Source organism: Muscardinus avellanarius (genome assembly GCF_963383645.1).
Source record: "Muscardinus avellanarius genome assembly, chromosome: 12".
Classification (NCBI taxonomy): domain Eukaryota; kingdom Metazoa; phylum Chordata; class Mammalia; order Rodentia; family Gliridae; genus Muscardinus; species Muscardinus avellanarius.
In genome coordinates, this window is record NC_137798.1 from 72,012,540 (window position 1) to 72,038,529 (window position 25,990).

The following is a 25,990-nucleotide window of genomic DNA, read 5'->3' on the forward strand; positions in this document are numbered from 1 at the left end:
GACAAAAGGATTGTAGGTTTGAAACCAGCCTCAGCAACTTAGTGAGGCTCTCGGCAACTTAGCAAGATCCTATTTCAGAATATAAAATAAAAAATGGCTGGGGGTGTAGCTCCTAGATAGAACACCCCTGGGCTCAATCCCCAATACCACCACTCTCCCCAAAAAAGTTAACCCTAATTTTTTGTATAAATGTAACCAATTATAAAAACAGATAATTTATAATCCTATTTACCCTTAGATTCCTTTGCTACTAATTAAAGTTTCTCATTCTTTGGGCATCGTCTTCTCAAAATCTCTTAAAAATAAAGATGGGCATGGTGGTGCAGGTTTGTAATCCCAGTATTTGGGAGGCTGAGACGGGAAGATCACAGGTTAGCAGCCAGCCTCAGCAACTTGTGAGGCCCTCTACAACTTAGCGAGACCCTGTTTCAGAATAAAAAAAAAAATAATGAAATAGGGTTGGAGATATAATTTGGAGGTAGAATGCCCCTGGGTTCAATCCCCTGTAAAACACACACACACACACACACACACACACACACACACACCCACCCACCCACCCACCCACCCACCCACCCACCCACCCAAAATCCTGTATTTCAAATAAGTCACTAACTTGGCTTATGTGTGAAATTGTCATCAATTTCTTTAGCAGTTAACTTGTTCATTAATTCTATGTGTATTAATTAGTTTAAAGTACTGTGTTGAGACAGCTTTAAAAAGATAAGTTCAATACCTGTTTATAGTGTAAGTGATTTTTCTTTGCAAAGTTAATACCCACAACTTTTTACTGTTCCATTTAGCTAAACTTTTCAGTATATAAGTTTTCTTAGCTATAGAATTGAATAGTATGCTTCATATTCTTGGGAAATGACTTTTTGTTAAGCACCTTGATTTTCTCAACATCTGTAAGTTGAAAAGAATATACTTAATCTACATAGCAAAATAGTATAATGTATGTAGATTTTGTGGAAATTGGCAATAGCTATGTAAAGTCTGCTTTTATAATTCTTACACTTTTTCTCCCTCATCTTTCCCTTAGATTTCCCTCGTGGATACTTTTTTATAGCATTATTATGTGATATGAGAAGTTTTTTGTTTTTTGTTTTTTTGAAGTAACATGGATTTTACACTACAAAAACAAGAGAATTGGCATTATAGAAAAATTGATTTGTAAAAAGTGGCACAGGTTTTTTTTATAGATAATCATGACATCATCCCATATGAATGGGCATGTTACAGAGGAATCAGCCAGCGGAGTAAAAAATGTTGATCTTGCATCACCAGAGGAACACCAGAAACACCGAGAGATGGCTGTTGACTGCCCTGGAGATTTGGGCACCAGGATGATGCCCGTACGACGAAGCGCACAGTTGGAGCGTATCAGACAGCAACAGGAAGACATGAGACGTAGGCGAGAGGAAGAAGGGAAAAAGCAAGAACTTGACCTTAATTCTTCTATGAGACTTAAGAAATTAGCCCAGATTCCTCCAAAGACTGGAATTGATAATCCTATATTTGATACAGAAGAAGGAATTGTCTTAGAAAGTCCCCATTATACTGTGAAAATATTAGGTAAGTAAACATAGCAGAATAATAGATGTTTTACTTTGGTTTGTGTATGCCTTAATATAAATACGTATGAGAAGGAACAGGGGTTTAAAAAAATGTAAGCAATGACCATTTAAGTTCCAGGCCAAGATCAGTTTTTTTTTTTTTTCTTGAAAGCCATCATTATTTATTTTTTAGTCACATAGAGTGAAAGCTTAAATGTTCAGTTACTACAACACATTTTTGAGATATTTGGTGGTGTATACCTGTAATCCCAATACTTGAGAGGTGAGACAAGGATTACAGATTAAAGGACAGCCTCAGCCATGTAGTGAGATTCTCTAGTGATACTCTGTTTAAAAAAAAGAGCTGATGGGTGTGTGGCTCAGGGGTTTCAGAATACCCCTGGGTTTAGTCCCTAATATGTGTGTATGTATATACATACACATAACACATATATGCAATATATATATATATATTTTTTTTTCTACATGTGGCCCAGTGTTTAAAGATTTCAAATTTGTCTTTTGTATCATACTCAAAATTTTTTATATCAAATACTGAAAAGCAATTTTTAGATCTCCTTAAAGTTTATAAAATAACTGTAGCTTAAAACCTATTTAATTTTTTTAATGACTGCCAATAAACAGGTACTGTTTATGTGGCATCATACACATAAAATATGCCTCAAAATTCCCCATACTATCCCTAGATTTAATTCTAGGGGTGGTGTCCTATGAGATTTATTTATATGTAAAAAAAGAGACTCCTATGACCAAATAACTGAAATTCTTGAAAACATTGGTTTAGTAAACCATTGTTTAAATAGCTTCTCACTACAGGACATTTATAATGTAAATAGGCATTATGAACCCAGTGAGACTGGTGTCAAGCATATATCCCCAGACTTATAATATCTGATCATTATATGGGTGGTAGTGCAACCATATAATCACAGTACATGGGAGGCTGAGCTTCTCCTCAACCTAGTGAGACTCTGTTTCAAAATGAAACTAAAATAGGGTTGGGGTAGTCTGCTCCTGGGTTCAATCCCCAGTACTGGGGGAAAAAAATCTGATCATTGAATTTATGGCCTGCCTTTACTGCACACTTGTACTCACTAAGCTGATAGAAGTCAGTTTGAGAAAAGTTGCTTTGTACATTAATTTGTGCTCTCTTTAAAAGGAATTTTTTTTTTTAATTGAAGAAGGGCAGTGTTGGGGTTGAACCTAAGGGCTCTAGTACCAGGCTATATCCTTAGCCCTTTTTGTTTGTGAGAAGGTCTAATTAAGTTGGTCAGGCTCGACTCAAACTTGGGGTCTTAGCCTTCTGAACAGCTGGGATTATAGGTGTGTACCACACTCAGTTATATAAAGGAATTTATTGTTACTGGGGATGCTATACTCCCAGCCCTTTTTTATTTTCTATTTTGAAACAGTCTCACTAAGTTTCTGAGGCCTTGCTGAATTGCTGAGGCTGGTCTCAAACCTATGATCTTTCTGTCTTAACCTCCCTAGTACTGGAGTTACAGGCAAGGGCCACCATGCTCAGTTTATACGAAGGAATCATGATACTCTTTTTTTCCTAAGAGTTTTGTTTTGTTAGGGCAAATACTTCATGATTACCTCTTAATGGCATTCATTTACCACCATACCTTCTTTCCTTTTCTCCCTTCTTTCTTCCTTTTCTTCCTTTCTCCCTAAAATATCCTGCAAATATTCCTTATTTATAGAATTCTATATTATTCTATGGTTACTTAAATTCATTTAAAAATTAATGTACCTGTTTGTTGCATTATTTAGAACCAAGATATCCAACATCTAATAGATAATACTTAAATAATCACAGTAGAGAAACAAATATAGCTTAAGCCAGATTCACTTAAGGGAATAATATGAGATCTTATTTACTTGGCCTAAGCACAGAAAAAAGATAATTTCTGTTTTTTGTGTGTGTGTTTAAAAAAAATTTTCCTATTTCTGTTTTTAGCCTTTTTTTTTTTTAATTTTTGAGACACATAATTGCTTTGTTTCCCAGGTTGGTCTCGAACTCCTGGGCTCAAGTGATCCTCACACCTTAGCTTCTCAAGTGTGGTTGTGTACCACTGAGCTCCCTGCTGCTGCAGTTTTTTGTTTGTTCGTGTGTGTGTGTGTGTGTGTGTGTGTGTGTGTGTGTGTGTGTGCGCGCGCGCGCGCGCGCGCGCATACGTGTGTTGGTGGTGGTGGTGCTGCTGCTGCTGCTAGAAACCCAGGATTTCACACTTGTTAGGCAAGTGCACTACCACTGAGGTACATCTCCAGGCCCCACTTTTTCTTGTTGCTCACTTTTCTACAAGTTTAAAGGACAGCTATTTTTTTTTCCAATTCATAATCTACTGTGTTTTTCATAAATACCTTTGTGTGCATGGTCCTTAAACTTGAGGCTGTTTTACACAATTCAAGAAAAGTACTTTGAAATGACCAGGTATTTGTAATTAATTCATTGCTTGGATAAAATACTTAATATTTTGAGAAATAAATGATAGATTTAATTTTAATATATTAATTCAAACATTTTTAAATTATAGAAAACACAGAAAACTAGCTTAAGTTATATTGTTAGTCATAGCCTCAGTTTTTAAATACATTCAGTTTTAAGTTTTTGTTTAAAATGAAGTGTAATAGCTTTTCACCAAACATTTTTTTCTCTTCATAATCTGCTAACACATCAAACTACAGCAGAAGTACTCCCTTAAAATTGTGTCTCCTTGTCAGTATTTTGATTAATACGCACAAGATAGGAGGCAGCGTCTCAGCTTTTTCACAGCCAGAGGCTGCAGCCTTGTTTAAAATGAGTGAAGGATGGGGCAGCTGATTATTTCTTTAAGAGGGGCCTTCGGTTTTCAAACACTACATCATGTATCTGTAAGTAGACATAGTACTCTTCTGAGAATTTCAAATGTGTTTGGCAAGATTAAGTACTTTAACTGGGTGATTTTTAAATGAAAGCATTGGTAAATTTGGTACCATATAACAAAAACATATAAGGATGTAATTAATAGAAAATACTCGGAAGGGATAAACTGAATTTTGTTTAAAATATTGCTTAGAATCTTATAGAAAAGTAGAAAATGGTGATTGAGAACATAATTTCAAGTGAATAATACTAATTTTGAAAGTAATAAAAATTTCAATGACATATGAAAGCTTCCTTAAAATTATCATTAGTTTTAAACTTTTCTTTATTACAAATAAAATGTTGTCTTACTTCTCTTTCATAATCAAAGCAAACTACCTTGTGAGAGAAATCTTGAGACAAGATCAGTGTAGGTTAGAGGGAGATGAAGTAGAATAGGGTAATTATCAGATATTTCTAGGTTGTGTATTTCACTGTTTTTATTTGGCTTTGTGTTCAGAGATTAGAAATTTAAGACCAAGGATGTGGAGAGGTAAATAGAATATTTAAAAGAAATGAGCTAGGAAAAGATACCATCTATCATATATATTCCAGCTATACCTATAGATGGTATCCTCATCTATCATATATAGCTTTATATTGCTAAACCTTGAAAGAAACATTAGGAAAAGCCACACATACCCATGGTGGGAGCTGTTTTATGGCTAATAAGGAATCCCTTGAAGTTTTGTGATTAGGGGTGTTCAAATTTGCACCAGATACTTTAGTGTGAGGATAGTGAAAGATAAAAGAGAAGGAAACTAGGGTAAAGGAAACATTTTCATAATATTAAATAGCAGGTTTCAGTTTTGGTTAGTATTTATATATGTCTTGTCAAATGGCTCTGGATATTCAGACTATTAAGTTAAAAGATTACTGACATTTTATTTATTTATTTATTTATTTATTTATTTATTTTGCAGTACTGGGGATGGAACCCAGGGGCATTCTACCTTCGAGCTACACCCCCAGCCCTATTTTTTATTTTCTTTATTTTGAAACAGGGTCTCACTGAGTTGCAAAGGGCCTAAGTAGCTGAGTCTGTTCACCAACTGCAATCCTCCTGTCTCAGCCTCCCAAGAATATTAACATTTTAAAATAAAAATCTCTTCCACATTTCACTTTTGATTGACCATTGGTTATACTGGGATTACATTTTTATAAGTAAACAAACTTTATTTAAAGCCAACAAGCAAAATTCTAGAGCCAACGAATCTTGAGTTTTACTTTTACCTACTTCTGAGTAATTATTTTCATTATCTAGCTTTTTTTTTTTTTTTGTGGTACTGGCGATGGAACCCAGAGACATTCTACCTCCAAGTTATACCCCCAGCCCTATTTTTTATTTTTTAATTTTGAAACAGGATCTAATTGAGTTGCAAAGTACGTAAGTAATAGTTGAGGCTGTCTGTGAACTGCAATCCTCCTGTCTCAAGCTCCCAAATGCTGGAATTACAAGTGTGTTGCCATTATGCCCAGCAAATTATCTAGTTTTTGCCTCACCCCCCCATGCCCTCTCTTTTAATTTTGTCCAAGGAAAAATCATGAAGTTTTTGTACTTGATTGAATAGAAATTACTTCTAGACAGTTTTCCATTGTCTTAGTACTGAGTAATAAGATTGTTGCTCTGTTATTTTTCAGCTGTCTTTTTTCATATACTTGTATTTAAGAGTGTGTGTATGTATGTATGTATGTATGTATGTATGTATGTATGTATGTATTTGGTGGTGCTGGAAGGGTTTTGCAGATACTAAGCAAGTCCTGTATCACTGAGCTAAATACAAAGTACCAGTTCTAGTATTTATTTTTAATTTGTAAACTTAAGTTGCTGGGGAATAATTACTGTTCTGCATCTTTCATAAGCTTCTGACTACTTTTTAAAAATTTATGTTGGTCAGGCATGGTGCCACATGTCTGTAATCCCAGTACTTGGGAGGCTGAGACACGAGCATCACACAGGTTCGAGGACAACCTCAGAAAGTCGTGAGATTTTCATCAACCTAGCAGGACCCTATTTCAAAATAAAAATAAAATTAGGGCTGGGAATGTAGCTCAGAAGTAGAATAATGTCCTTGGATTCAATTCCCAGTAAACACACAAGTACACACACACACATACACGCACACATACACAATTTATTTGACTTAGTTCACTGAAAACCAAAAGTTCTAAGATCTATGTTACCTTCCCTTTCCCTCTCTTTCTGTCTTGCTGGTATTGAGAATTAAATCCAAGGGCCTTCTACCCCTGAGCTACACTCCAAGCCCTGTAATTTTTTTTGTTGGGAAAAAGGATCCCGCTAGGTTGTTTAGAGTCTCACTACATTGCTGAGGATGCACTGATACTGAGATCCTCCTGTCTCAACCACCCAAGTACTGAGGTTACATAAATTTTATGTTCCTAAAAGGGGGTGGTGGAGGTTGGGAATATAGCACAATGGTAGAATACTTGCTTAGGATATGCAGTTGCTGGGTTTGATCCGCAACACAGAAAGAAAAGAAGGCAGACAGGTAGGCTGGCTGGCTACTTCTTAAACAGAGAAGCCTTTACTGGCATATATTGTTCTCTACACACTTTCTTGTGGGATATATGAGAGCAGTAAGTGAAAATATGATTCAGAGTAGATGGTTATCTGCTTTGGAACATCTCCATAGATACAGATTTCTTACCTTCCTTAGGTAATTTTAGTGTTTACCTTTATAGTAAAAAAATTCTCCATATGGGCAATGAAAGTCTTGTGTATTTGAAGACAGAATTTTCAGATAGAATTTCAGATAGAATAATTCTTGGCATTTGGTTTCTGTTGCCTGTTTTTGTTTGTTTGTTTGGTTGATAGTGGTACTGGAAACCCTTCTACCTACTCCCAGACCTATTTTATATTTTTTATTTGGAAACAGGGTCTCTAAGCCAGCGAGGCTGGCTGCGAACCTGAGCGATCCTCTAGTCTTCACCTTCCAAGTGTGGGGATTACAAGCCTGCGCCACCACGCCCAGCTGTTGCCTGTTTTAGTCTTCATTCTTTTTATATTTTAGACTCTCAGAGTACCAAGGCTGGAGGAGAATTCAAGGGGGTAGATTTGTGAACTCTGTGTATGTTTATATTTATCTGATTAATTTTACCACAAAGCCAATATAATTAACATATTTAAAAATATTTTTTTCGGGTATGGGGATGAAACCCTGGGACATTTGACCTCTGAGCTACACCCCCTGCCCTATTTTTTATTCTTTATTTTGAAACTGGATCTCACTAATTGTGGAGGGCTCACTAAGTAGCTGAGGCTGTCTGCGAACCATGATCCTCGGTCTCAGCCTCCTAAATGCTGAGATTACAAGCATGCGCCACCATGCCTGGCTATAATTAACTTTTTAATTTATTTTTTTGGTGGTACTGGGGTTCCTGGAAGCCCTTCTACCTCCAGGCTACACTCCCAGACCTATTTTATACTTTTTGTTTGGAAATAGGGTCTCTTAAGCTAGCGTGGCTGGCTTCGAACCTGTGCGATCCTCCTGTCTCTGCCTCCCAAGTGCGGGGATTACAAGCTGTGTGCCACCACGCCTGGCTAAAATTAACTTTTTAAGACCATATACTCAATTCTTTTAATGTAGATAACCAAGATCTAAAACTGTTGTATGAAATGTTAGAAATGATAATGGGAACTTAAAATATTTTCTAATGAAAAACAAGAAATAGATCACACTACAGGAGGGAGTGTGTGTGTGTGTGTGTGTGTGTGTGTGTGTGTGTGTGTGTGAGTGACTGAGGTTCCTGGAAACCCTTCTACCTCCGGGCTACACTCCCTGACCTATTTTTATATTTTTATTTAGAAACAAGGTCTTTTAAGCCAGCGAGGCTGGCTTCGAACCTGCGCGATCTTCCTGTCTCCGCCTCCAAAGTGTGGGGATTACAAGCATGCGCCACCATGCCCAGCTACAGAAAGGATTTTAAACTCGATATAAAGAACTTCCTTGGGCTCAGGATGTAGCTCAGTGATAGTTTAATCTCTAGTATCACCACCACCAAAAAAGAGACAGATTTAAAGAAATTTCATGTAAGAAAGTTGCTATAGACTAGCACTTACTACCAAAGCCTGATTTGAAAGTTTCTGTAGCCTAGACTTTATTTTAAGCCATGTTTACTATGCCTACCTCTGCTTCCCCATCACAGAACATCTTCATTCTGCCTCAGTACTACCTTCTTTGTCCACTCTTTCCTAGCACTTATGTCAGTCTCTACTCCTGTGATTCTCCCTTCATCTTTTTGTCTGTGTGTGTGGTTCTCTTCATGTCATGTGTGTGGGGGGGAGGTCATGAGAGGGAGTCTCTTCTCTTTGTATTCCATTCTTTTATCGTGTGTGTCTTCGCTTTTTTCTCTTTTTTTCTTTTTTTTGCAGTGCTTGGAATTAAACCCAGGGCCTTGAGCATTCTAGGCAAACACTCCAGCACTGAGCAATACCCATAGTCTTCTGTGTTCATCTTTATTTTAGAAAAGTATACATATTTATTTATTTATTTTTATTTTTTGGTGGTACTGGGTGTGGAACCCAGGGACTTTTCTATCTCCAAGCTAACTCCCAGACCTATTTTATATTTTATTTGGAAACAGGGTCTCATTAAGTTGCTTAGAGCCTCACTAAGTAGCTGAGGCTGGCTTCGAACCGGTGCGATTCTCCTGTCTCAGCCTAAGCACTGGTATTACAAGCATGTGCCACCACGCCCAGCTGTGAAGTACTTTTAAAGGTGCCATTTCAGAACTTATATGTTTTAAATCTGCAACCAAATATTCTGACCTTTGTAATTAAGAATTTTTATATGAAACAAAAATATGAATGAGCATGTGTATTAAAACAAGAATCTCTGAATTAATGTTGTCAATTATTACTCATTATAATATCATCCCTAATATCAAAGAAAAGCGGTCAGAATTTAATGAACTGAGACAGTGAATTCATTTCATTTATCATAATCTATTATAAGACTAATGCCATAAGTATTTAATACTGTGTGTGTGTGTGTGTGTGTGTGTGTGTGTGTGTGTGTGTGTATTTACTGGGGATTGAACCCAGGAGTATTCTACTTCTAAACTATACCCCAGCCCTATTTATTTTTTATTTTTAAACAAGATCTCAGCAAGTTACAGAGGTCCTCAGTTAAGTTGCAGAGGTTGGTGGCAAACCTGCCCTTCTCCAGTCACAGGCCTCACAGGTACTGGGATTATAAGCATGCACCACTAGACCCAGTGAATTTATCACTTTATATATGACCTTAAGAATTGTTGGATAGAAGCAGCATCATTTTTAATGTCCTTTAAATTGGTAAACTGATTTGTAAATACATACTAATTTCATCAGACTACTTATATCATTTTGTATTTTCAGATTTTTTCATTTGGTATTTCATATTATTTCTTTTTTCTTTCTTTCTTTCTTATTTATTTATTTATTTATTTATTTATTTTGCGGGTTTGGGGATGGAACCCAGGGGCATTTGACCTCCGAGCTCTACCCCCTGCCCTATATTTTATTCTTTTTTTAAAATTTGAAACAGGGTTTCACTAAGTTTCAGAGGGCCTCACTAAGTAGCTGAGGCTGTCCACGAACCGCGATCCTCCAGTTTCAGTCTCCCTAATGCTAGGATTACAAGTGTGCACCACTACGCACAGCTTCATATTATTTCTTAAGTATATATTTCAGATACATGTAGTTTAGTTCATATCTCCTTGCCAAGCTACATATATTTAATGATGTTTTAAAAACTCTTCTGAATGTTTAGTAACTCAATCTGTTCTACTTGTTCATCCAACATTTTTAATGGAAACATTTGTGCCTGAAGGATGACAGTACTCTGGCCAGGTTTCCTTCCTTTCCTAAGAATGCTATCTGGAAAGCCGGGCGTGGTGGCGCACGCTTGTAATCCCCGTGCTTGGGAGGCTGAGACAGGAGGATCGTACGTACGGGTTCGAAGCCAGCCTCGGCTACTTAGTGAGGCTTTCGGCAACTTAGCAAGACCCTGTTTCCACATTAAAAAAAAAAAAAGTCTGGGAGTATAGCCCGGAGGTAGAAAGCCTCTGGGTTCCACCCTTAGTACCACCAAAAAAAAAAAAAAAAAAAATGCTATCTGGAAATTTTCCCAGTTAAATTGCTCAGGAAAGCAGCTGTGGAATTTATCTGAAAGTTTTACCTATTTAAATCATATTAATCAATTTTGCTGTATTCTACTTGGTTACCTAGTTCATGCAACACTATAAAAATACAACATTTTTTAAAAAGATATGTAGCCTTTTAAAATATGTGTTTACAGCCGGGCGTGGTGGCGCACGCTTGTAATCCCAGCATTTGGGAGGCTGAGACAGGAGGATCGCACAGGTTCGAAGCCAGCCTCAGCTACTTAGTGAGGCTCTCAGCAACTTAGGTGAGACCCTGTTTCCAAAATAATATAAAATGAGTCTGGGAGTATAGCCCGGAGGTAGAAAGCCTCTGGGTTCCACCCCTAGTACCACCAAAAAAAAAAAGTGTTTACAGAAATTGTAGTTTTGGTTTTTTAGCTGGCTTCCCCTCTGTCTACCTAACATACCATTGTGATGTTGAAGATAAGCTACTTGGTTAAAATATCAGAAGTAAAATTCAACACTGTTGTAAAAGTAGCATTTGGATGATTAATTAAAATAGGTCTATGTGCATTTTATGTGTGAGCATGATTCCTCTAAAAGATAGTGAGCAACATAGCAATAATGTGTAAGAACCTCTAAATTCCAGTCAGCATTCATTATATGTTGCTGTATGGGGGGGGGGTCTCAATATAGCTTTTACAACAAAAGCAATGTATCAAAACCAAGCCAAAAGCTTGCAAAAGCAAAAATTAAAAATTTTTCTGGTGTGGCAGTAAAATAATCCCTGCCTTAGAAGTTGAAGAAATGGATTTTCACCCACTCTGATATCATATTGGTGTATGACTTTTTAGGCAAGTCACTTTTTTTTTTGGTGGTGCTGGTGATTGAACCCAAGGATTATACCTCTGATTTACACCCATAGCTCTATTTAATTTTCATTTTGAAATAAGGTATTACTAAGTTGCTGTGGTCTTGAATCTGTGGTCCTCCTGTGTCATCCTCATCCTCCTAAGTACTGGGATTACAGGTGTGCATCATCACACCCAACTCAGAAGCCACTTTTTCATTCTTTATTTTCTCTATCAGTAGAAATTTGATTTGTCTCAAGTGTTTGTTTTTTTAATTTGGAAAAGTTTCTCAGGTTTTTAAAGAGGTTTAAATAAAAGAATGCTTGTAAAAGATATGATATTTTTCTATCATGCTATTCAGTATGGTAGTAACTAATAGGGAATTTAGCCAGATACATCTTAATTGTTTATCAATCATGGTTGGCAGGACTTAATTATAAAAGCTTAATTTTTACTAATTAATGAATTATTATTAATTTTTTTGTGGTACTGAGGGTGGAACCCAGGGGTTTTTCTATCTCTGGGCTATACCCCCAGACCTATTTTATACTTTATTTGGAAACAGAGTCTCACTAAGTTGCTGAGAGCCTCACTAAGTAGCTGAGCCTGGCTTCAAACCTGTGCAATCCTCCTGTCTCAGCCTCCCAAGAGCTTAAGCGTGTGCCATCGCTCCCGGCTGAATTATTAATTTTATTAATTAAAATTATTAATGAAGGGCTTAATACAAGCCATCTCAGTTTAGTTTGGCAGTATTGATTAACAGTGTATCTGGAGTTTTGGTGAAATAGTTTTTACTAACTAAAGAACAAAAACATGAATAGGACTTCGTAAAGGTGAGTTAAGATTGTAAAAGATAATACAAGTTTAAATTGGTCTTAATGCTTACCTAAAAAACTTGATCCTTATTCCCACTTTAAATTTGTTGGTATTTCTCGGATTGGTATGGTTCTCAGGTTCTCCCACTACCCATTACTTAGCTTGAGTCTTAAACGTAGGTAGGTACCAGATCATCAGATTCTTCAGGAATGGGTTGTGTTATTTTTCTGTTAATTTCTTATTCCTGTGGATCTTATCTTGGTCCCAGACAGTGAGAAACATTTTTAAGTTGACTATAAAATGTTTTTCTCTGGAGTTTTAAATTGTCCTAAACTTATGTCCTTATAGCTTTAGAACTTAATAATACAAACACATTGGCCACATCTCTCTTTTTTTTTCTGGATCCATGTCAACACATGAAGCCTACTTATTTCTTAGAACTTTGAAGCTACCATCCCTTTTGGACTAGCAGCAAGATTTCACATTTCCTGTTTGAGTAATATCTCAGCTCTTAACTAATTTCCTGAAATAATGTCATTGATGTCAAGCTTTATCTGTCAAGCATTCCTGGTGTAGATTACCCTGCCTCACTTTCCCTAGTACTTCTTGCTGACTTACCCCTACAGCATCTGATTAAGTAAAATACTTTAATATTTCATTTTATATATGGAAAGCAAAAAGAGGACAACAGACTGTTGCAAAGCAGGAAATAAGATAACTGTAAAAAGCCACATAACTATAAAAATCAAAATAGTGATTATTTTCTTCTATGAAAGAAAATAGTCGTTTGAGTGGCTTAATATGGTCCCAAGCATGACACATCTTAAAATTATTTTATAGCTTATGTTAATACACTGTCATTTGTTCTTAACCAAAAGGTACATTATAATCTAATTAAAATACTATTATTATAGCTGCGTGTGGTGGTGCATACTTGTAATCTTAGTACTTGGGAGACTGAGACAGTAGGATCACAGGTTCACAGCCAACCTCAACAACTTAGTGAGACCTTGTTTCAAATTTTTTTAAATGGGACCGGGGATATAGCTCAGAAGTAGAATGCCCCTGGGTTCAATCCCCAGGACCACAAAACAAACAAAACATTTTATCATTAAAGAAGATTCTAGGAGCTGGGCATGGTTACATATACCTGTAATCCCTGCTACTAAGGAGGCTGAGGCTGGAGGTTTGTGAGTTAGAGGCCAGCCTAGATAACATAGCAAAACCTTGTCTCACAATTGAGAAGGATTGGGGATGTAGCTCAGTGGTGTAGCAAACTTGGGTTCCATCTGCAGTACTGGGAGAAAAATACAGCTATTTAGTGATGTAGGAAAACAATTGCAATGTACTGTTAAGTGAAAAAAGGAAATATGTTAATTATTTCTAGGTGTTGAGATTGTAACTTTATTAATTTCTGTTTTTCCCTCATTTATAGTGAGCATGTATTTTGTACTTAAAATACTTTTTAAAATGGAAGTTCTGTTGTATAGTTTTTAGAGTTTTACTTAAAAATCAGTAAAATGACAGAGAATGTGACACTCGAAAATATATACAAGCTTTATATTTCCCTGAAAATATAAATTATTACTAGTTAAGAAATTTTGTCTTGAAACACATGTTGAATTAAGACCAAAGCAACTAATTTTGGATACCTTTTCCTTCTCCTGCTAGAAGTGGAAGACTTATTTTCTTCACTTAAACATATCCAACATACTTTGGTAGATTCTCAGAGCCAGGAAGATATCTCACTGCTTTTACAACTTGTACAAAATAAAGATTTCCAGAATGCATTCAAGATACACAATGCTGTCACAATACACATGAACAAGGCCAGTCCTCCATTTCCTCTTATCTCCAACGCACAAGACCTTGCTCAAGAGGTATGTATCCTGGGCATTTTGTTGGCATCTGCAAGGTAATTATTGGGAAGTAACTGAAAAGAGCTTCTTTGAATTAATTACTGTTGGTCACATTTCTTCTTCTTCTTTATTTTTTTTCTTCTTCTCTCTTCTTTCAATACTGGGGATTGAATTCTAGGGTATTCCACCGGTGAGTTATATCCTCAGCCTTATTTTTCACTGTTTATTTTATTATTATTATTATTATTATTATTATTATTACTATTATTATTACTATTATTATTATTTTGGCAGTACTGGGGGTGGAACCCAGGGGTTTTTTACCTCTGGGCTATACTCCCAGACCTATTTTTTAGACTTTATTTGGAAACAGGGTCTCATTATGTTCCAAAAGTCTCACTAAGTAGCTGAGGCTGGCTTCGAACCTGGCGATCCTCCTGTCTCAGCCTCCCAGGCACGGGGATTACAAGTGTGTGCCACCACGCCTGGCCTAGGTCCTGTTTTAAAATAAACAGTGAGCCGGGCATGGTGGCGCGCGCTTGTAATCCCCCGCACTTGGGAGGCTGAGGCAGGTGGTCGCACAGGTTCGAAGCCAGCCTCAGCTACTTAGTGAGGCTCTCAGCAACTTAGTGAGACCCTGTTTCCAAATAAAATATAAAATGGGTCTGGGAGTGTAGCCCGGAGGTAGAAAGCCTCTGGGTTCCACCCCCAGTACCACCATAAATAAATAAATAAATAAATAAATAAATAAATAAATAAATGCCTAAGTATATAATCTACTTTTTATTTTATATTTTTATTTATATTTTATTTTGAGACAGGTCTGTGTTATGTAGGGCCTTTCTAAGTTGCTGAATCTACCTGTGAATCTGAGATCCTCCTTTCTCAGCTTCCCAAGTACAGAGATTATGAGCCTGTACCATCATGCCCAGCTTGCTGGTCACATCTTAAAAACTTAACTAATTATGAAAGGAAAAATTACTATCTGCATTTTTTTCCCTGGTGGGGAAAATAATGATTAGTTCAAAGTAAGAGCTCTGTTCCATGAAGAGAGTTAATTTTGTACATAAAATTGCAAATTTGAAGCTAGGTGTGGTGGTACATGCTTGTAATCCTGGTACTTGGGAGGCTCAGACAGAAGAATTTGGGTTCACGGTTAGCCTCGAATACTTTAGTGAGACTCTCCACAACTTTTAGTGAGACCCTGTTTCGAAATAAAGAATAAAAAAATCAGGCTAGGGGTGTAGCTTGGAGGTAGAATGCCCTAGCACCACACACACAAAAAAAAATTACAAATTTGGATAGTATTTCAGTTATTATAAGTGTGATTTTATTGATTGAGAACTATATATTAAAAACTCAGAAAGAATGATAATCAGAGGTCATTTATCCCTTATTTATTTATTTATTTACTTATTTATTTATTTATGTGGTACTAGGGATGGAACCCAGAGGCATCCTACCTCTGAGCTACACCACCAGCCCTATTTTTTCTTTATTTTGAAACGGTCTCACTGAGTTGCAGAGGGCCTCACTGAATAGCTGAGGCTGTCCTCGAACCCGGATCCTCCTGTCTCAGCCTTTCAAATGCTGAGATTACAAGCGTGCCCCACCACGCCTGGGTTATCCCTTATATAATTTATAACTCCTAAGATTTATTACTTGTGGATATTTTACCCCTGTAATAATTTTGGACATGTTCAAAATTGTATATAGTAAGGAACTGTGACTTTCTTCTGCTAATATTCTGACTTTAATTCTAGGATCTGATGCTAGTTGATGTTCAGTGTTGAATGTGTTTGCAAACATTTTTCAAATTCAAGGTTTAAAAGAGTTCTTGTGCCAGGCCCAAAAAAGAAAGAGCTCTTGTTATTATTATAGTATTTTAATTTATTTTGATATTATAAAGATAATTCTGGAAGCCTATCAAGTATTTAATTGAATCCAAATGCAAGACAGAAAATGAGCTGTGGAAAAGATAGGACTTCCACGGTACAGACCTATAAATTAGGTTCGGAGATACTTTTCAAATTAGCATAGATTGGACCCTAAGGGAATTATTTTCATCATCAAGTTGCCTAAAATGGCAGAGACCCAACTGCAAGAAAAGTAAAGAGAAAGTCTAGTATTGCACAAGATCTAGGAGAAAATTATCTAAGGACCTGTTCCTAGAGAGGAAACTTTCCATCACCAAACTTGAAAAGAGATGGTTGAAACCAATTCACTGAGCTCATCTTTTATTATTGAAATTAGTCATGTGGTACTTTATAAAGGAATTATGGGGCTGGAGTGTAGCTCAGTGGTAGAGCACTTGCCTAGCTTGTTCTAGGCCCTGGATTCCATCCCCAGGATCACACACACACACACACACACACACACACACACACACACACACACAATTAAAACTGTAGTTTTTCTCTTTAAAATGTCACATATATGCAAGATTATTTATTTACTTACTTATATTGCGGTACTAGGAATGAAACCCAGTCATTAATGAGAAGTATAACGGGGCAGTATGAGAACAGTGCCAACAGCACAATGACATGTGCCAAATGCTGTGGGGCATGAGGGTAAAAGAGTGATAGAAAGGAGAAAGAAGCCGGGCGTGTGTGCGCATGCTTGGAATCCCAGCCTTTGGGAGGCTGAGACAGGAGGATTGCAGTTTGTGACCAGCCTCGTCTACTTAGTGAGGCCCTCTGCAACTCAGTGAGACCCTGTATCAAAATAAAGAATAAAAAATATGGCTGGGGGTATAGCTCAGAGATAGAATGCCCCTGGGTTCTATCCCTAGTACCACACACACACACAGACACACACACAAAAAAAGAAAGATAAGGAAGGTAGGAAGAAAGGAAGAAAGGGTGATTGGTAACTATCAGAAAACCTTAGAGAAGGCATTCTGTTATCAGAAGGCATAAAAGTGATAGTGATTGAGAAAGCAGCTTGGCATATTTCTTTGACATTGAGTAAAGGGTAAAATATCGTGTGTGTGTGTGTGTGTGTGTGTGTGTGTGTGCGCGCGCGCGCGCGCGCGCGTGTGTGTGTCTAGTACTAGGAGTTGAACCCAAGGACATTAAACTTCCAAGCCACATCCCAGCCCATTTATTTATTTATTTATTTATTTATTTATTTATTTATTTATTTATTTTCTGTGATATTGGGGGTTGAACCCAGGGGCAATCTACTTCTAAGCTACGCCTCCAACTTGATTTTTTATTCTTCATTTCAAAAAAGGATCTTGTTGTAAGTGTCTCACAAATGCTGAGGTTGGCCATGAAGCTCTGATCCTCCAGTCTCAAATTTCCAAGTAGGGATTATAAGCCTGTGCCACCATGCCCAGCTCTAGAACATGATCTTAAAAGATGGAGCCAAGTAAGTTAGTTTAAAAGAGCCAGTTTCAAAATAGATATAAAAATAAAATGAGCTGGAGGTGTAGAGAGATAGAATATCCCTGGACTCATTCCTCAATACTGCTGCCCCCCAAAAAACTAAGCTATATTAATAATGTGTCTTATATTGGTCAACTTTGGTAAATATTTTTAAATAACATTAATAGGTAAAAGGAGAAATCAGTTTGCATAAAAATAACTGAAAAAAATTTTAAATTCAGTACTTTTTTCTTGGTAATGAACATTTTTAAAAGGTTAGGTATATTTATTAACTTATAAGGTTAGATATATTTATTAACTTAAATAATGCCAGAAACCAGTATATCTTATTGAATTGTGAAACATCTAGTACATTGCCATTTAAATTTGTAATAAGAAAAAGAATGTCCAGATTCACCACTAGTATCTAGCATTTTCATGGAGGTCGTAGCCACTGCAATAATACAAGAAAAGGTAATGCAATATAAAGGTGTAGAGGAAAAATGAAAGCATGCATTTGCCCCAGTTTGAATGAGTTGAATTAGTTACTTTGAAGTATAAGACAACCATTGATTTGATATTCAGCATGTTGCCCACCTGTAATCCCAGCACTTGGGAGGCTGAGACAGGAGGATTGCAGGTTTGAGGCTCACCTAGGCAACTTAGCAAGTCTCTCAGCAACTTAGTAAGATACTGTTTACCCCCCAAAATAGGGATAGGGTTATAGCTCAGAGGGAGAATGCCCCTGGGTTCAACCAAATTATTTTTTCCCCTGTGGTACTGGCTTGTATGTATGTATGTATGTATGTATTATATACATATTATATAATCTTTGTTTTGTTTTTTAGGTACAAAGTATTTTAAGGCCAGTCCATCAGAAGGAAGGACAAGAATTAAGTGCTTTGCTGAATGGGCCACATTTTCAGGTACAAAATGGACAGAGTATTACATATGTGACTATTTTTCTGGCATTTATCTTTTTATTTTATTTTCCTCCCAAATCAAAGTCTTCTAGAGTTGGAAGAAACCTCGAACATTATCTAGCCACTCTTAAAAGGATATATTCTCATCTCTCTCTCTCTCTCTCTCTCTCTCTCTCTCTCTCTCTCTCTCTCTCTCTCTCTCTCTCTCCCTCTCTCCCTCTCTCCCTCTCTCTCTCTCTCACACACACACACACACACACACACACGGGAAGTCTACCTCTGAGTTATAACCCCAGCCCTATTTATTTATTTATTTATTTATTTATTTTGCGGTACTGGGGATGGAACCTAGGGGCCTTCTACACTCCCAGATCTATTTTATATTTTATTTGGAAGCAGGATCTCACTAAGTTGCTGAGAGCCATACTAAGTAGCTGAGGCTGGCTTCGAACTTGCGCGATCCTCCTGTCTCAGCCCCAAGTGCTGGGATTACAAGCCTGCCTCCCGGCTTATCTTTTTTTATTTTGATAACAGAGTCTAACTAAATTTAGAGAACCTCACTAAGTAGCTGAGGCAGTCCATGAACCTGAGATCTTCCAGGTGTATTCTACCTATGAGCTATACTCCCCAGCCCTGTATATCATCATCATCATCATCATCATCATCATTATTATTATTATTATTATTACCGTATGGGGGATGGAACCCAGGGGCATTCTACCTCTGAGTGACACCCCCAGCGATACTCCTGTCTCCGCCTCCCAAATGCTGGGATTATAAGCTTGTGCCACCACTCCTGGCTTGTTTTTTAAATTTTTGAACTGGGATCTCACCAAGTTACTGAGGATCTCACTAAGCTGCTAAGGTTGACCTTGAACCTTCAGTCTTCCTGTCAGCTTCCCAAATACTAAGATTACACATGTCTTCTATCCATTCTTGATGTTTGTTTGTTTGTGATACTGAGGATGGAACCCAGGGGCATTCTACCTCCAAGCTACATTTCCAGCCCTATTTTTTATTCTTTATTTTGAAACAGTCTCAATAAGTGGCAAGGGCTTCAAAAAGTAGCTGAGGCTGGCCATGAACCTGAGATATTTCTGTCTCAGCCTCCCAAGCACTGAGATTACACACATGTGCCCCCATGCCTAGCTCTACTTTGTTCTTTCATTTTGAAATAGGGTCTCACTGAGTTGTGGAGAGCCTCCCTAAGTTGCTGAGGTTGGCCTTGAACCTGCATTCCTCCTGTCTCAGCCTCTCAAATACTGGGATTACAAGTGTGAGCCACCATGTCTGGTTTACTCTTGATATTTATTACCTCTTTTGCAAAATGATTATTTTATTTTGGATTACAAATTTTTATATTTAAAATTAACCAAAGTTATTTTTAAATAACTCTCTTTTATTTTTAAAACTGAAGAAAAGTTCCTTCTTTTTCTTTTTTTTCCATAAATTTTGATTTATCTAAGCTGATTAGACCTTTACCTTTTTTTGCGGGGGGGGGGTACTAGGGATTGAGCCCTCGGGTGTTCTACCATTGAGCTACACTACCTAGCACTTTTTTTCATTTTTTTCCTTTGTCTTTTTTAATTTCTTTTTATTATTTTCTTGTTTACAAACCCTTGTGTCGAGGGCTGACTTCCAACATATCGCAGTGAGGGAGCATTTTCATACAGAGTCTTGCTAAGTTATTGAACACTTGTCTCTAACCTGTGGTCCTCTTGTCTCAGCCTTCCAACCCAAATACTGACATTAAAGATTGTGTCCCATACCCGGCTTTAGGCCTTTACATTGATTTTTATTTTATGAAGTTTAATAAGCATTTTTGACTTTTGTAATCCATTTCAGAGTTTTTCCTGGCACACTTCAACACATCATTAGTTAACAGTAGCTCCAAAAGATTCAGGGTTGCATCTGTACTTGAGTTGGAAAGTTTGGGACATACAGGTAATTATAGTACTTTTAAAGAATTAATGATCAGAATATTACATACATGATGAGGCTAAAAATCTCTTCACAGAAGTAAATCATGCTGTTACTTAAAATGTGGATTTCTTTGAAACAGGCACTTTTACTGGCCCATGATAAGGTTGCTGAGCAGGAAATGCAGCTAGAACCCATTACGGACGAGAGAGTTTATGAAAGCATTGGCCAGTATGGAGGAGAAACTGTAAAAATAGTTCGCATAGAAAAGGCTCGTGATATTCCATTGGTAAGTGTCCCACACCTCTGACCTTCATTCTTTCTATACAAAGATCTCACGTATGGCACATACATCAAGTCTCCATTGTATTCTTTTTTTTTCTTTAATTGCAGTACTGGGGATGGAACCCAGCGTCATTCTACCTCCAAGCTACACCCCCAGCCCTATTTTTTATTCTTTATTTTGAAACAGGGTCTCACTGAGTTGCAAAGGGCCTCTCTAAGTAGTAGCTAAAGCTATCCGTGAATTGTTATCCTCCTGTTTTCAGCCTCCCAAATGCTGGGATTACAAGCTTGTACCACCACACCTGGCTCTCCCATTGTATTCTTGATAATTTGTCTCTCTCTTTTTTTTTTATAGTGTTGAGAATGAACACAGGGGCATTCTATCTCCAAACTATACCTGCAGACCTATTTTATTTTTTATATTTTTGAAACAGGTTCTCACTAAGTTAAGTTGCTGAGGACTTCACTAAGTTACTGAAGAAGGCCACGAACTTGCAACCTCCTGTCTCAGCTTCCCAAATTACCAGGATTACAAGCATGTGTCACTATGCTCAGCTATGATTTATATCTTTCAAGGTTATCTTGTTGGAGATTATTGCTCATACCCCTTATTAAGTTGAGAAAATTTTGTTTTATTTTCTCATCCATAATTTAAAGTAATAACTTGTGAAACATTTGTTAAGGAACAAAGAGGGAATAATTTATTATTCTTCCAACTTATTTTAAACAATAGCTAGTGCCCCCAGGAATGTAAACTATGCTCCCTGCCTTTTCTGGTGTAGGGGGGCAGTATACAAATTTTGGGGGTAGTTGGTCCAGGTGCACCCACACTTTGATCTCATCTGAACAGGCCAATTTCCCTGCTCTTAATGTTTTATGAGCTGATGCCTGTGCATTAGCTGAGAATACTGGAGTTGATGATCCTTTTTCCAATCTAATGGTTTGGAAAATAGTAAGAAATAATGACATAAGTCCTAACATTGCTCATTATAATGTCAGAGTAATGACCCTAGTAGGATTCTCTATAATCCCATGTTAGAGGCCTAATCCAGGGACTCACAGGGACAACTCTCTTAATAATCTGTTCTTGTTAGACACTTTTGAGAGCAAAAGTCTCCATTTGCTAACAGAATTTGAAGAGTAGATATATAATAAAGAAGGGGAAGTCAGGCATGGTGGTGCATGCTTGTAATCCCAGTACTTGGGAGGCTGAGACAGGAGGATCTGGGTTCATGGCCAGCTTCAGCTACTTAGTGAGACCGTCCACAACTTAGTGAGACCTAGTTTCATAAGGAAAAAAAAATTGGGCTGGGGGTATAGCTCAGAGGTAGAGTGCTCCTGGGTTCAATCCCCAGCACCACAAAAAAAAAGGGGGAAATTGTGAGAATATAATTTTTTTCTATCAAAGGATTAACTTCATTAAAAGTAACTCCATTTTATAAAACCACCATTTTGTAACCTTTTATAAGTCCTTGTTTCATCATGAACTTCCTTTTACTGACTACTGCAAATGCCAACTCCTCCCCTGACATTCCATTCTGTATGAATTAGCCAACACGTAACAGTGTGAAGCCAGCTTCCAGATAGGAGGATGGTGTAGAAGTCTGCCTTTAGGGATAAAAACTGGGTGAACATCCTACCCATGGCACTTGCTTACCCAACGCTTTTGTTGGTAGTATGCAGTTTTTGCAAAAAGTAGAATTTCCTTGCAGGGTGTGTGTGTTGGGGGAGTATGTATCCTTGGCATTTGTTGGATAGGTTTTATATGTACAGCCTTTCAAAGCTCTGATCTTAGACAGCTCTCATTGCCTTAAGTAGCTCTTCTTTATAATCAGAGAAATATTTTTGACTCCTACTTATCTCAATTGTGCCTTAATGTAGCACGTGAATAAGGAATGTATTTTGTAGGCAGGTTATGTAAGTAATTCCCCCATCAAAATGCAAATTACAGCAGTCCTGAGAAAATGTTAAAAGTTTAGGAGAACAAGCTTTATACATTTCCAGTCTTTTAGTAACATTTTTCAGTTGTGCTTTCAATTTGTATAATAAATATTAAGATTTAATATATTTTAATGCAAATTGGATGCAGCTATATTTAACATTTGAATAATCTACCAGCTTGGTACTCATTTCTTCTCTCTCTCTTTTTTTTTAAGGTACTGAGGATGGAACCCAGGGGCATTCTACCTTTGAGCAACACCCTAGCCCTATTTTTTATTCTTTATTTTGAAACAAGGTCTCACTAAGTAGCTGAGGCCTCGAACCTGTGATCCTCCTGTCTCTCCGTATATTTTGAATTTTTAAAGCTCTTTATAAAGTGATGCTCATTAATTATGCCTAAATATAGTATAAACATTTTTTTTTGGGTAGTACTGGGGGTGGAACCCAGAGGCTTTCTACCTCCAGGCTATACTCCCAGACCTATTTTGTACTTTATTTGGAAACAAGGTCTCACTAAGTTGCTGAGAGCTTCACTAAGTAGCTGAGGCTGGCTTTGAACCTGTGCAATCCTCCTGTCTCAGCCTTCCAAACGCGGGGATTACAAGTGTGCACCACCACACCCGGCTTCCTAAATGTAGTATAAACATTTGAATAAGATCTGGCAAATAGAGAACAAATATCTTCATAGGTCTTCACATGTTATTTTTAAGCAAATGCATTTTTCTGCTATTATATGTTTTAGAATTTTTTTTTATTTCAGAATGCTAATAGTGTTTTTGAAGCAGAAAATGTGGGCCAAATGGTTAGCGTTAATTATTACTCTATGTAAGTAAATTTATTTCCCAAAATAATTAGCGGGCATGGTGGTACACGTTTGTAATCCCAGTACTTGGGAAGCTGATACAGGGGAATCTCAGGTTAACAGCAAACTCAGCTACTTAGTGAGGCCCTCCTCAACTTAGTGAGACCCTGTTTCAAAATAAAGAACATAAATTAGGGCTGGAGTGTAGCTCGGAAGTAGAATGCCCCTGGTTTCAATCTCTAGGACTGCTAAAAATTAAAATTAAAAAAAAAAGAAGAAATTGCCAGGTATGGTGGCACACACCTGTAATCCTGATACTTGAGAGGCTGAGACAGGTAGATCATAAGTTCAAGGACAGCCTCAGCAATTTAGAAAGACTTTTATCTACCTAACAAGACCCTATTTCAAAATGAATAATAATAAAAAAAGGCTGGAGGTGTAGCTTGGGGGGGGGTATGCCCCTGGTTTCAATCTCTTCTCTCCTCTTCTCTTCCCTTCCCTTCTCTTCTCTTCTCTTCTCTTCTCTTCTCTTCTCTTCTCTTCTCTCTCTCTCTCTCTCTCTCTCTCACACACACACACACGCACACGAAGAAATAAAAATTTTATTTTTATGTTTATATTATGTGTTGTGCTTTATTTTTTTTAAGGGTGCTACAGTACGTAATGAAATGGATTCTGTCATCATTAGCAGGATAGTAAAAGGAGGTGCTGCAGAGAAGAGTGGTCTCTTACATGAGGGAGATGAAGTTCTGGAGATTAATGGCATTGAAATTCGGGGGAAAGATGTCAATGAGGTATTCGACTTGTTGGTAAGTTGAAGCAGGTAGTATCATAATTGGTATCTTATTTGTTTATTTATACATAAGTACATATATTCATACTTCCTTACATACTGGGGATTGAACCTCCGGAGGCATTCTACCTCCAAGTTATATCCTCAGACCAATTTTATTTTTTATTTGGAAACAGTCTCACATAGTTGCCAAGGCTGGTTTCCAACCTGCGATCCTCCTGTCTCAGTCTCCTAAATTCTAGGATTACAAGTGTGCGCCACCATGCTGGGCTTTTTTTATAGTCTTAATAATAGTACCATTTCTCCTATCTACTAATGTCTGTTGTGAAATCCAGAAAACATCCTCATATCCCTTCCTCCATTCAATCCCATCTCATTGCTTTGGTGTTTCAAATGCCATTGGTAGCTGGGTGTGATGGTGCATGCTTATAACCCCAGTACTTGGGAGGCTGAGACTGGAGGATTGTAGGTTCGTGGCCAGCCTCAGCAACTTTGTGAGACCCTGTTTTTAAAAAGAGAATAAAAAAATAGGGCTGGGAGTGTAACTCGGAGATAGAATGTTCCTGGGTTCAATTCTAGTACCACCAAAAAAAAAAAAAAAAAAACCCATTGTCATTTTTAACCCATTTTATTGTCTGCTATCTTTAGGTTGAACGTTGCTTCCTGCTGTGTTAGTACCAGAAGTTGTAATAACTACACTCTAGGCTTGAGGTATCTGAATGGATCAATCAGTGGCACACTTGGCTATAATAGAGAAACTAGTAGTAGAACTTTATACAGTTAAAAAATAGAATGGATGACAGAGAAGGCATCTAGGAACTGAGTATTTGCTTGTAAGACTGTGGATGAGCCACGCTTGATGTCACAGGCCAGTAATCCCAGTACCGAGAAGGCTGAGATGAGAATCTGAGACAGAAGAATCAGAGGTTCTAGGTCAGCCTTGGCAGTTTAGAGAGGAGGCTCTCAGCAACCTAGTGAGAGCCTTTTTTTTGTTTGTTTGTTTTTGGCGGGTCTGGGGATGGAGCCCAGAGGTATTCTGAGCTACACCTCCTGCCCAATTTTTTATTCTTTATTTTGAAACAGGGTCTCACTGAATTGCAGAGGGCCTCACTAAGTAGTTGAGTCTGTCCGTGAACCGTGATCCTACGGTCTCAGCCTCCCAAATGCTGGGATTACAAGTGCGCCACCACGCTCGGCTAGTGAGAGCCTTTTTAAAAACAAAAAGTAAGCTGGGCATGGTGGTGCATGCTTGCAATCCCTGCACCTGGGAGGCTGAGACAGGAGGATCATGCAGGTTTGAAGCCAGTCTCAGCTACATAATGAGGCTCTCAGAAACTTAATGAGACCCTGTTTCCAAATAAAATATAAAATATGTCTTGGATTATAGCTTGGAGGTAGAAAGCTCCTCTGGGTTCTATCTCCAGCACCACAAAAAAATTAAAAATAAATAAATAAATAGTAAGCAGGGTGTGGTGGTACAGGCTTGTAATCCCAGTATTTGGAAGACTGAGACTAGAGAGAAGATTGCAGGTGTGCAGCCAACCTTAGAAACTTAGTGAGGTCCTTTGCAACTTAGTGAGACTTTGTTTCAAAATAAAAAATAAATAGGACTAGGGTATAGCTCAAGAAGTAGAATGTCTCTAGGTTCAATCCCCAGTACCCCCAAAAATTAAGTAAAAAAGGGCCGATGGTGTAGCTCATAAGTAGAATGACCCTGGTTTTAATTTCTAGTACCACACACCCACACAAAAGACTGGAAATTCCATTATAGTCCAGTTTGGGGAGTTATGGTTCATAAGATCATGGAATTCTTTTCACAAATACAGATTTTAAAAATAA

At 37.5% G+C, this 25,990-nt stretch overlaps 1 protein-coding gene across 1 annotated transcript in view; it reads left to right on the top strand.

Annotated features, from left to right (window-relative positions):
- Window positions 1-1,208: 1,208 nt before the first annotated feature.
- PALS1 (protein associated with LIN7 1, MAGUK p55 family member) overlaps window positions 1,209-25,990 on the top strand; it is a gene marked incomplete at both ends in the record, with an annotated part of 47,365 nt that continues 22,583 nt past the window's right edge. Inside the window, 5 exons of the mRNA XM_080706771.1 lie at window positions 1,209-1,575; window positions 13,929-14,137; window positions 18,336-18,413; window positions 20,473-20,619; window positions 24,006-24,167. Coding sequence (XP_080562897.1) covers window positions 1,209-1,575; window positions 13,929-14,137; window positions 18,336-18,413; window positions 20,473-20,619; window positions 24,006-24,167 — 963 coding nt within the window. The remainder of the gene's footprint in view (window positions 1,576-13,928; window positions 14,138-18,335; window positions 18,414-20,472; window positions 20,620-24,005; window positions 24,168-25,990) is intronic.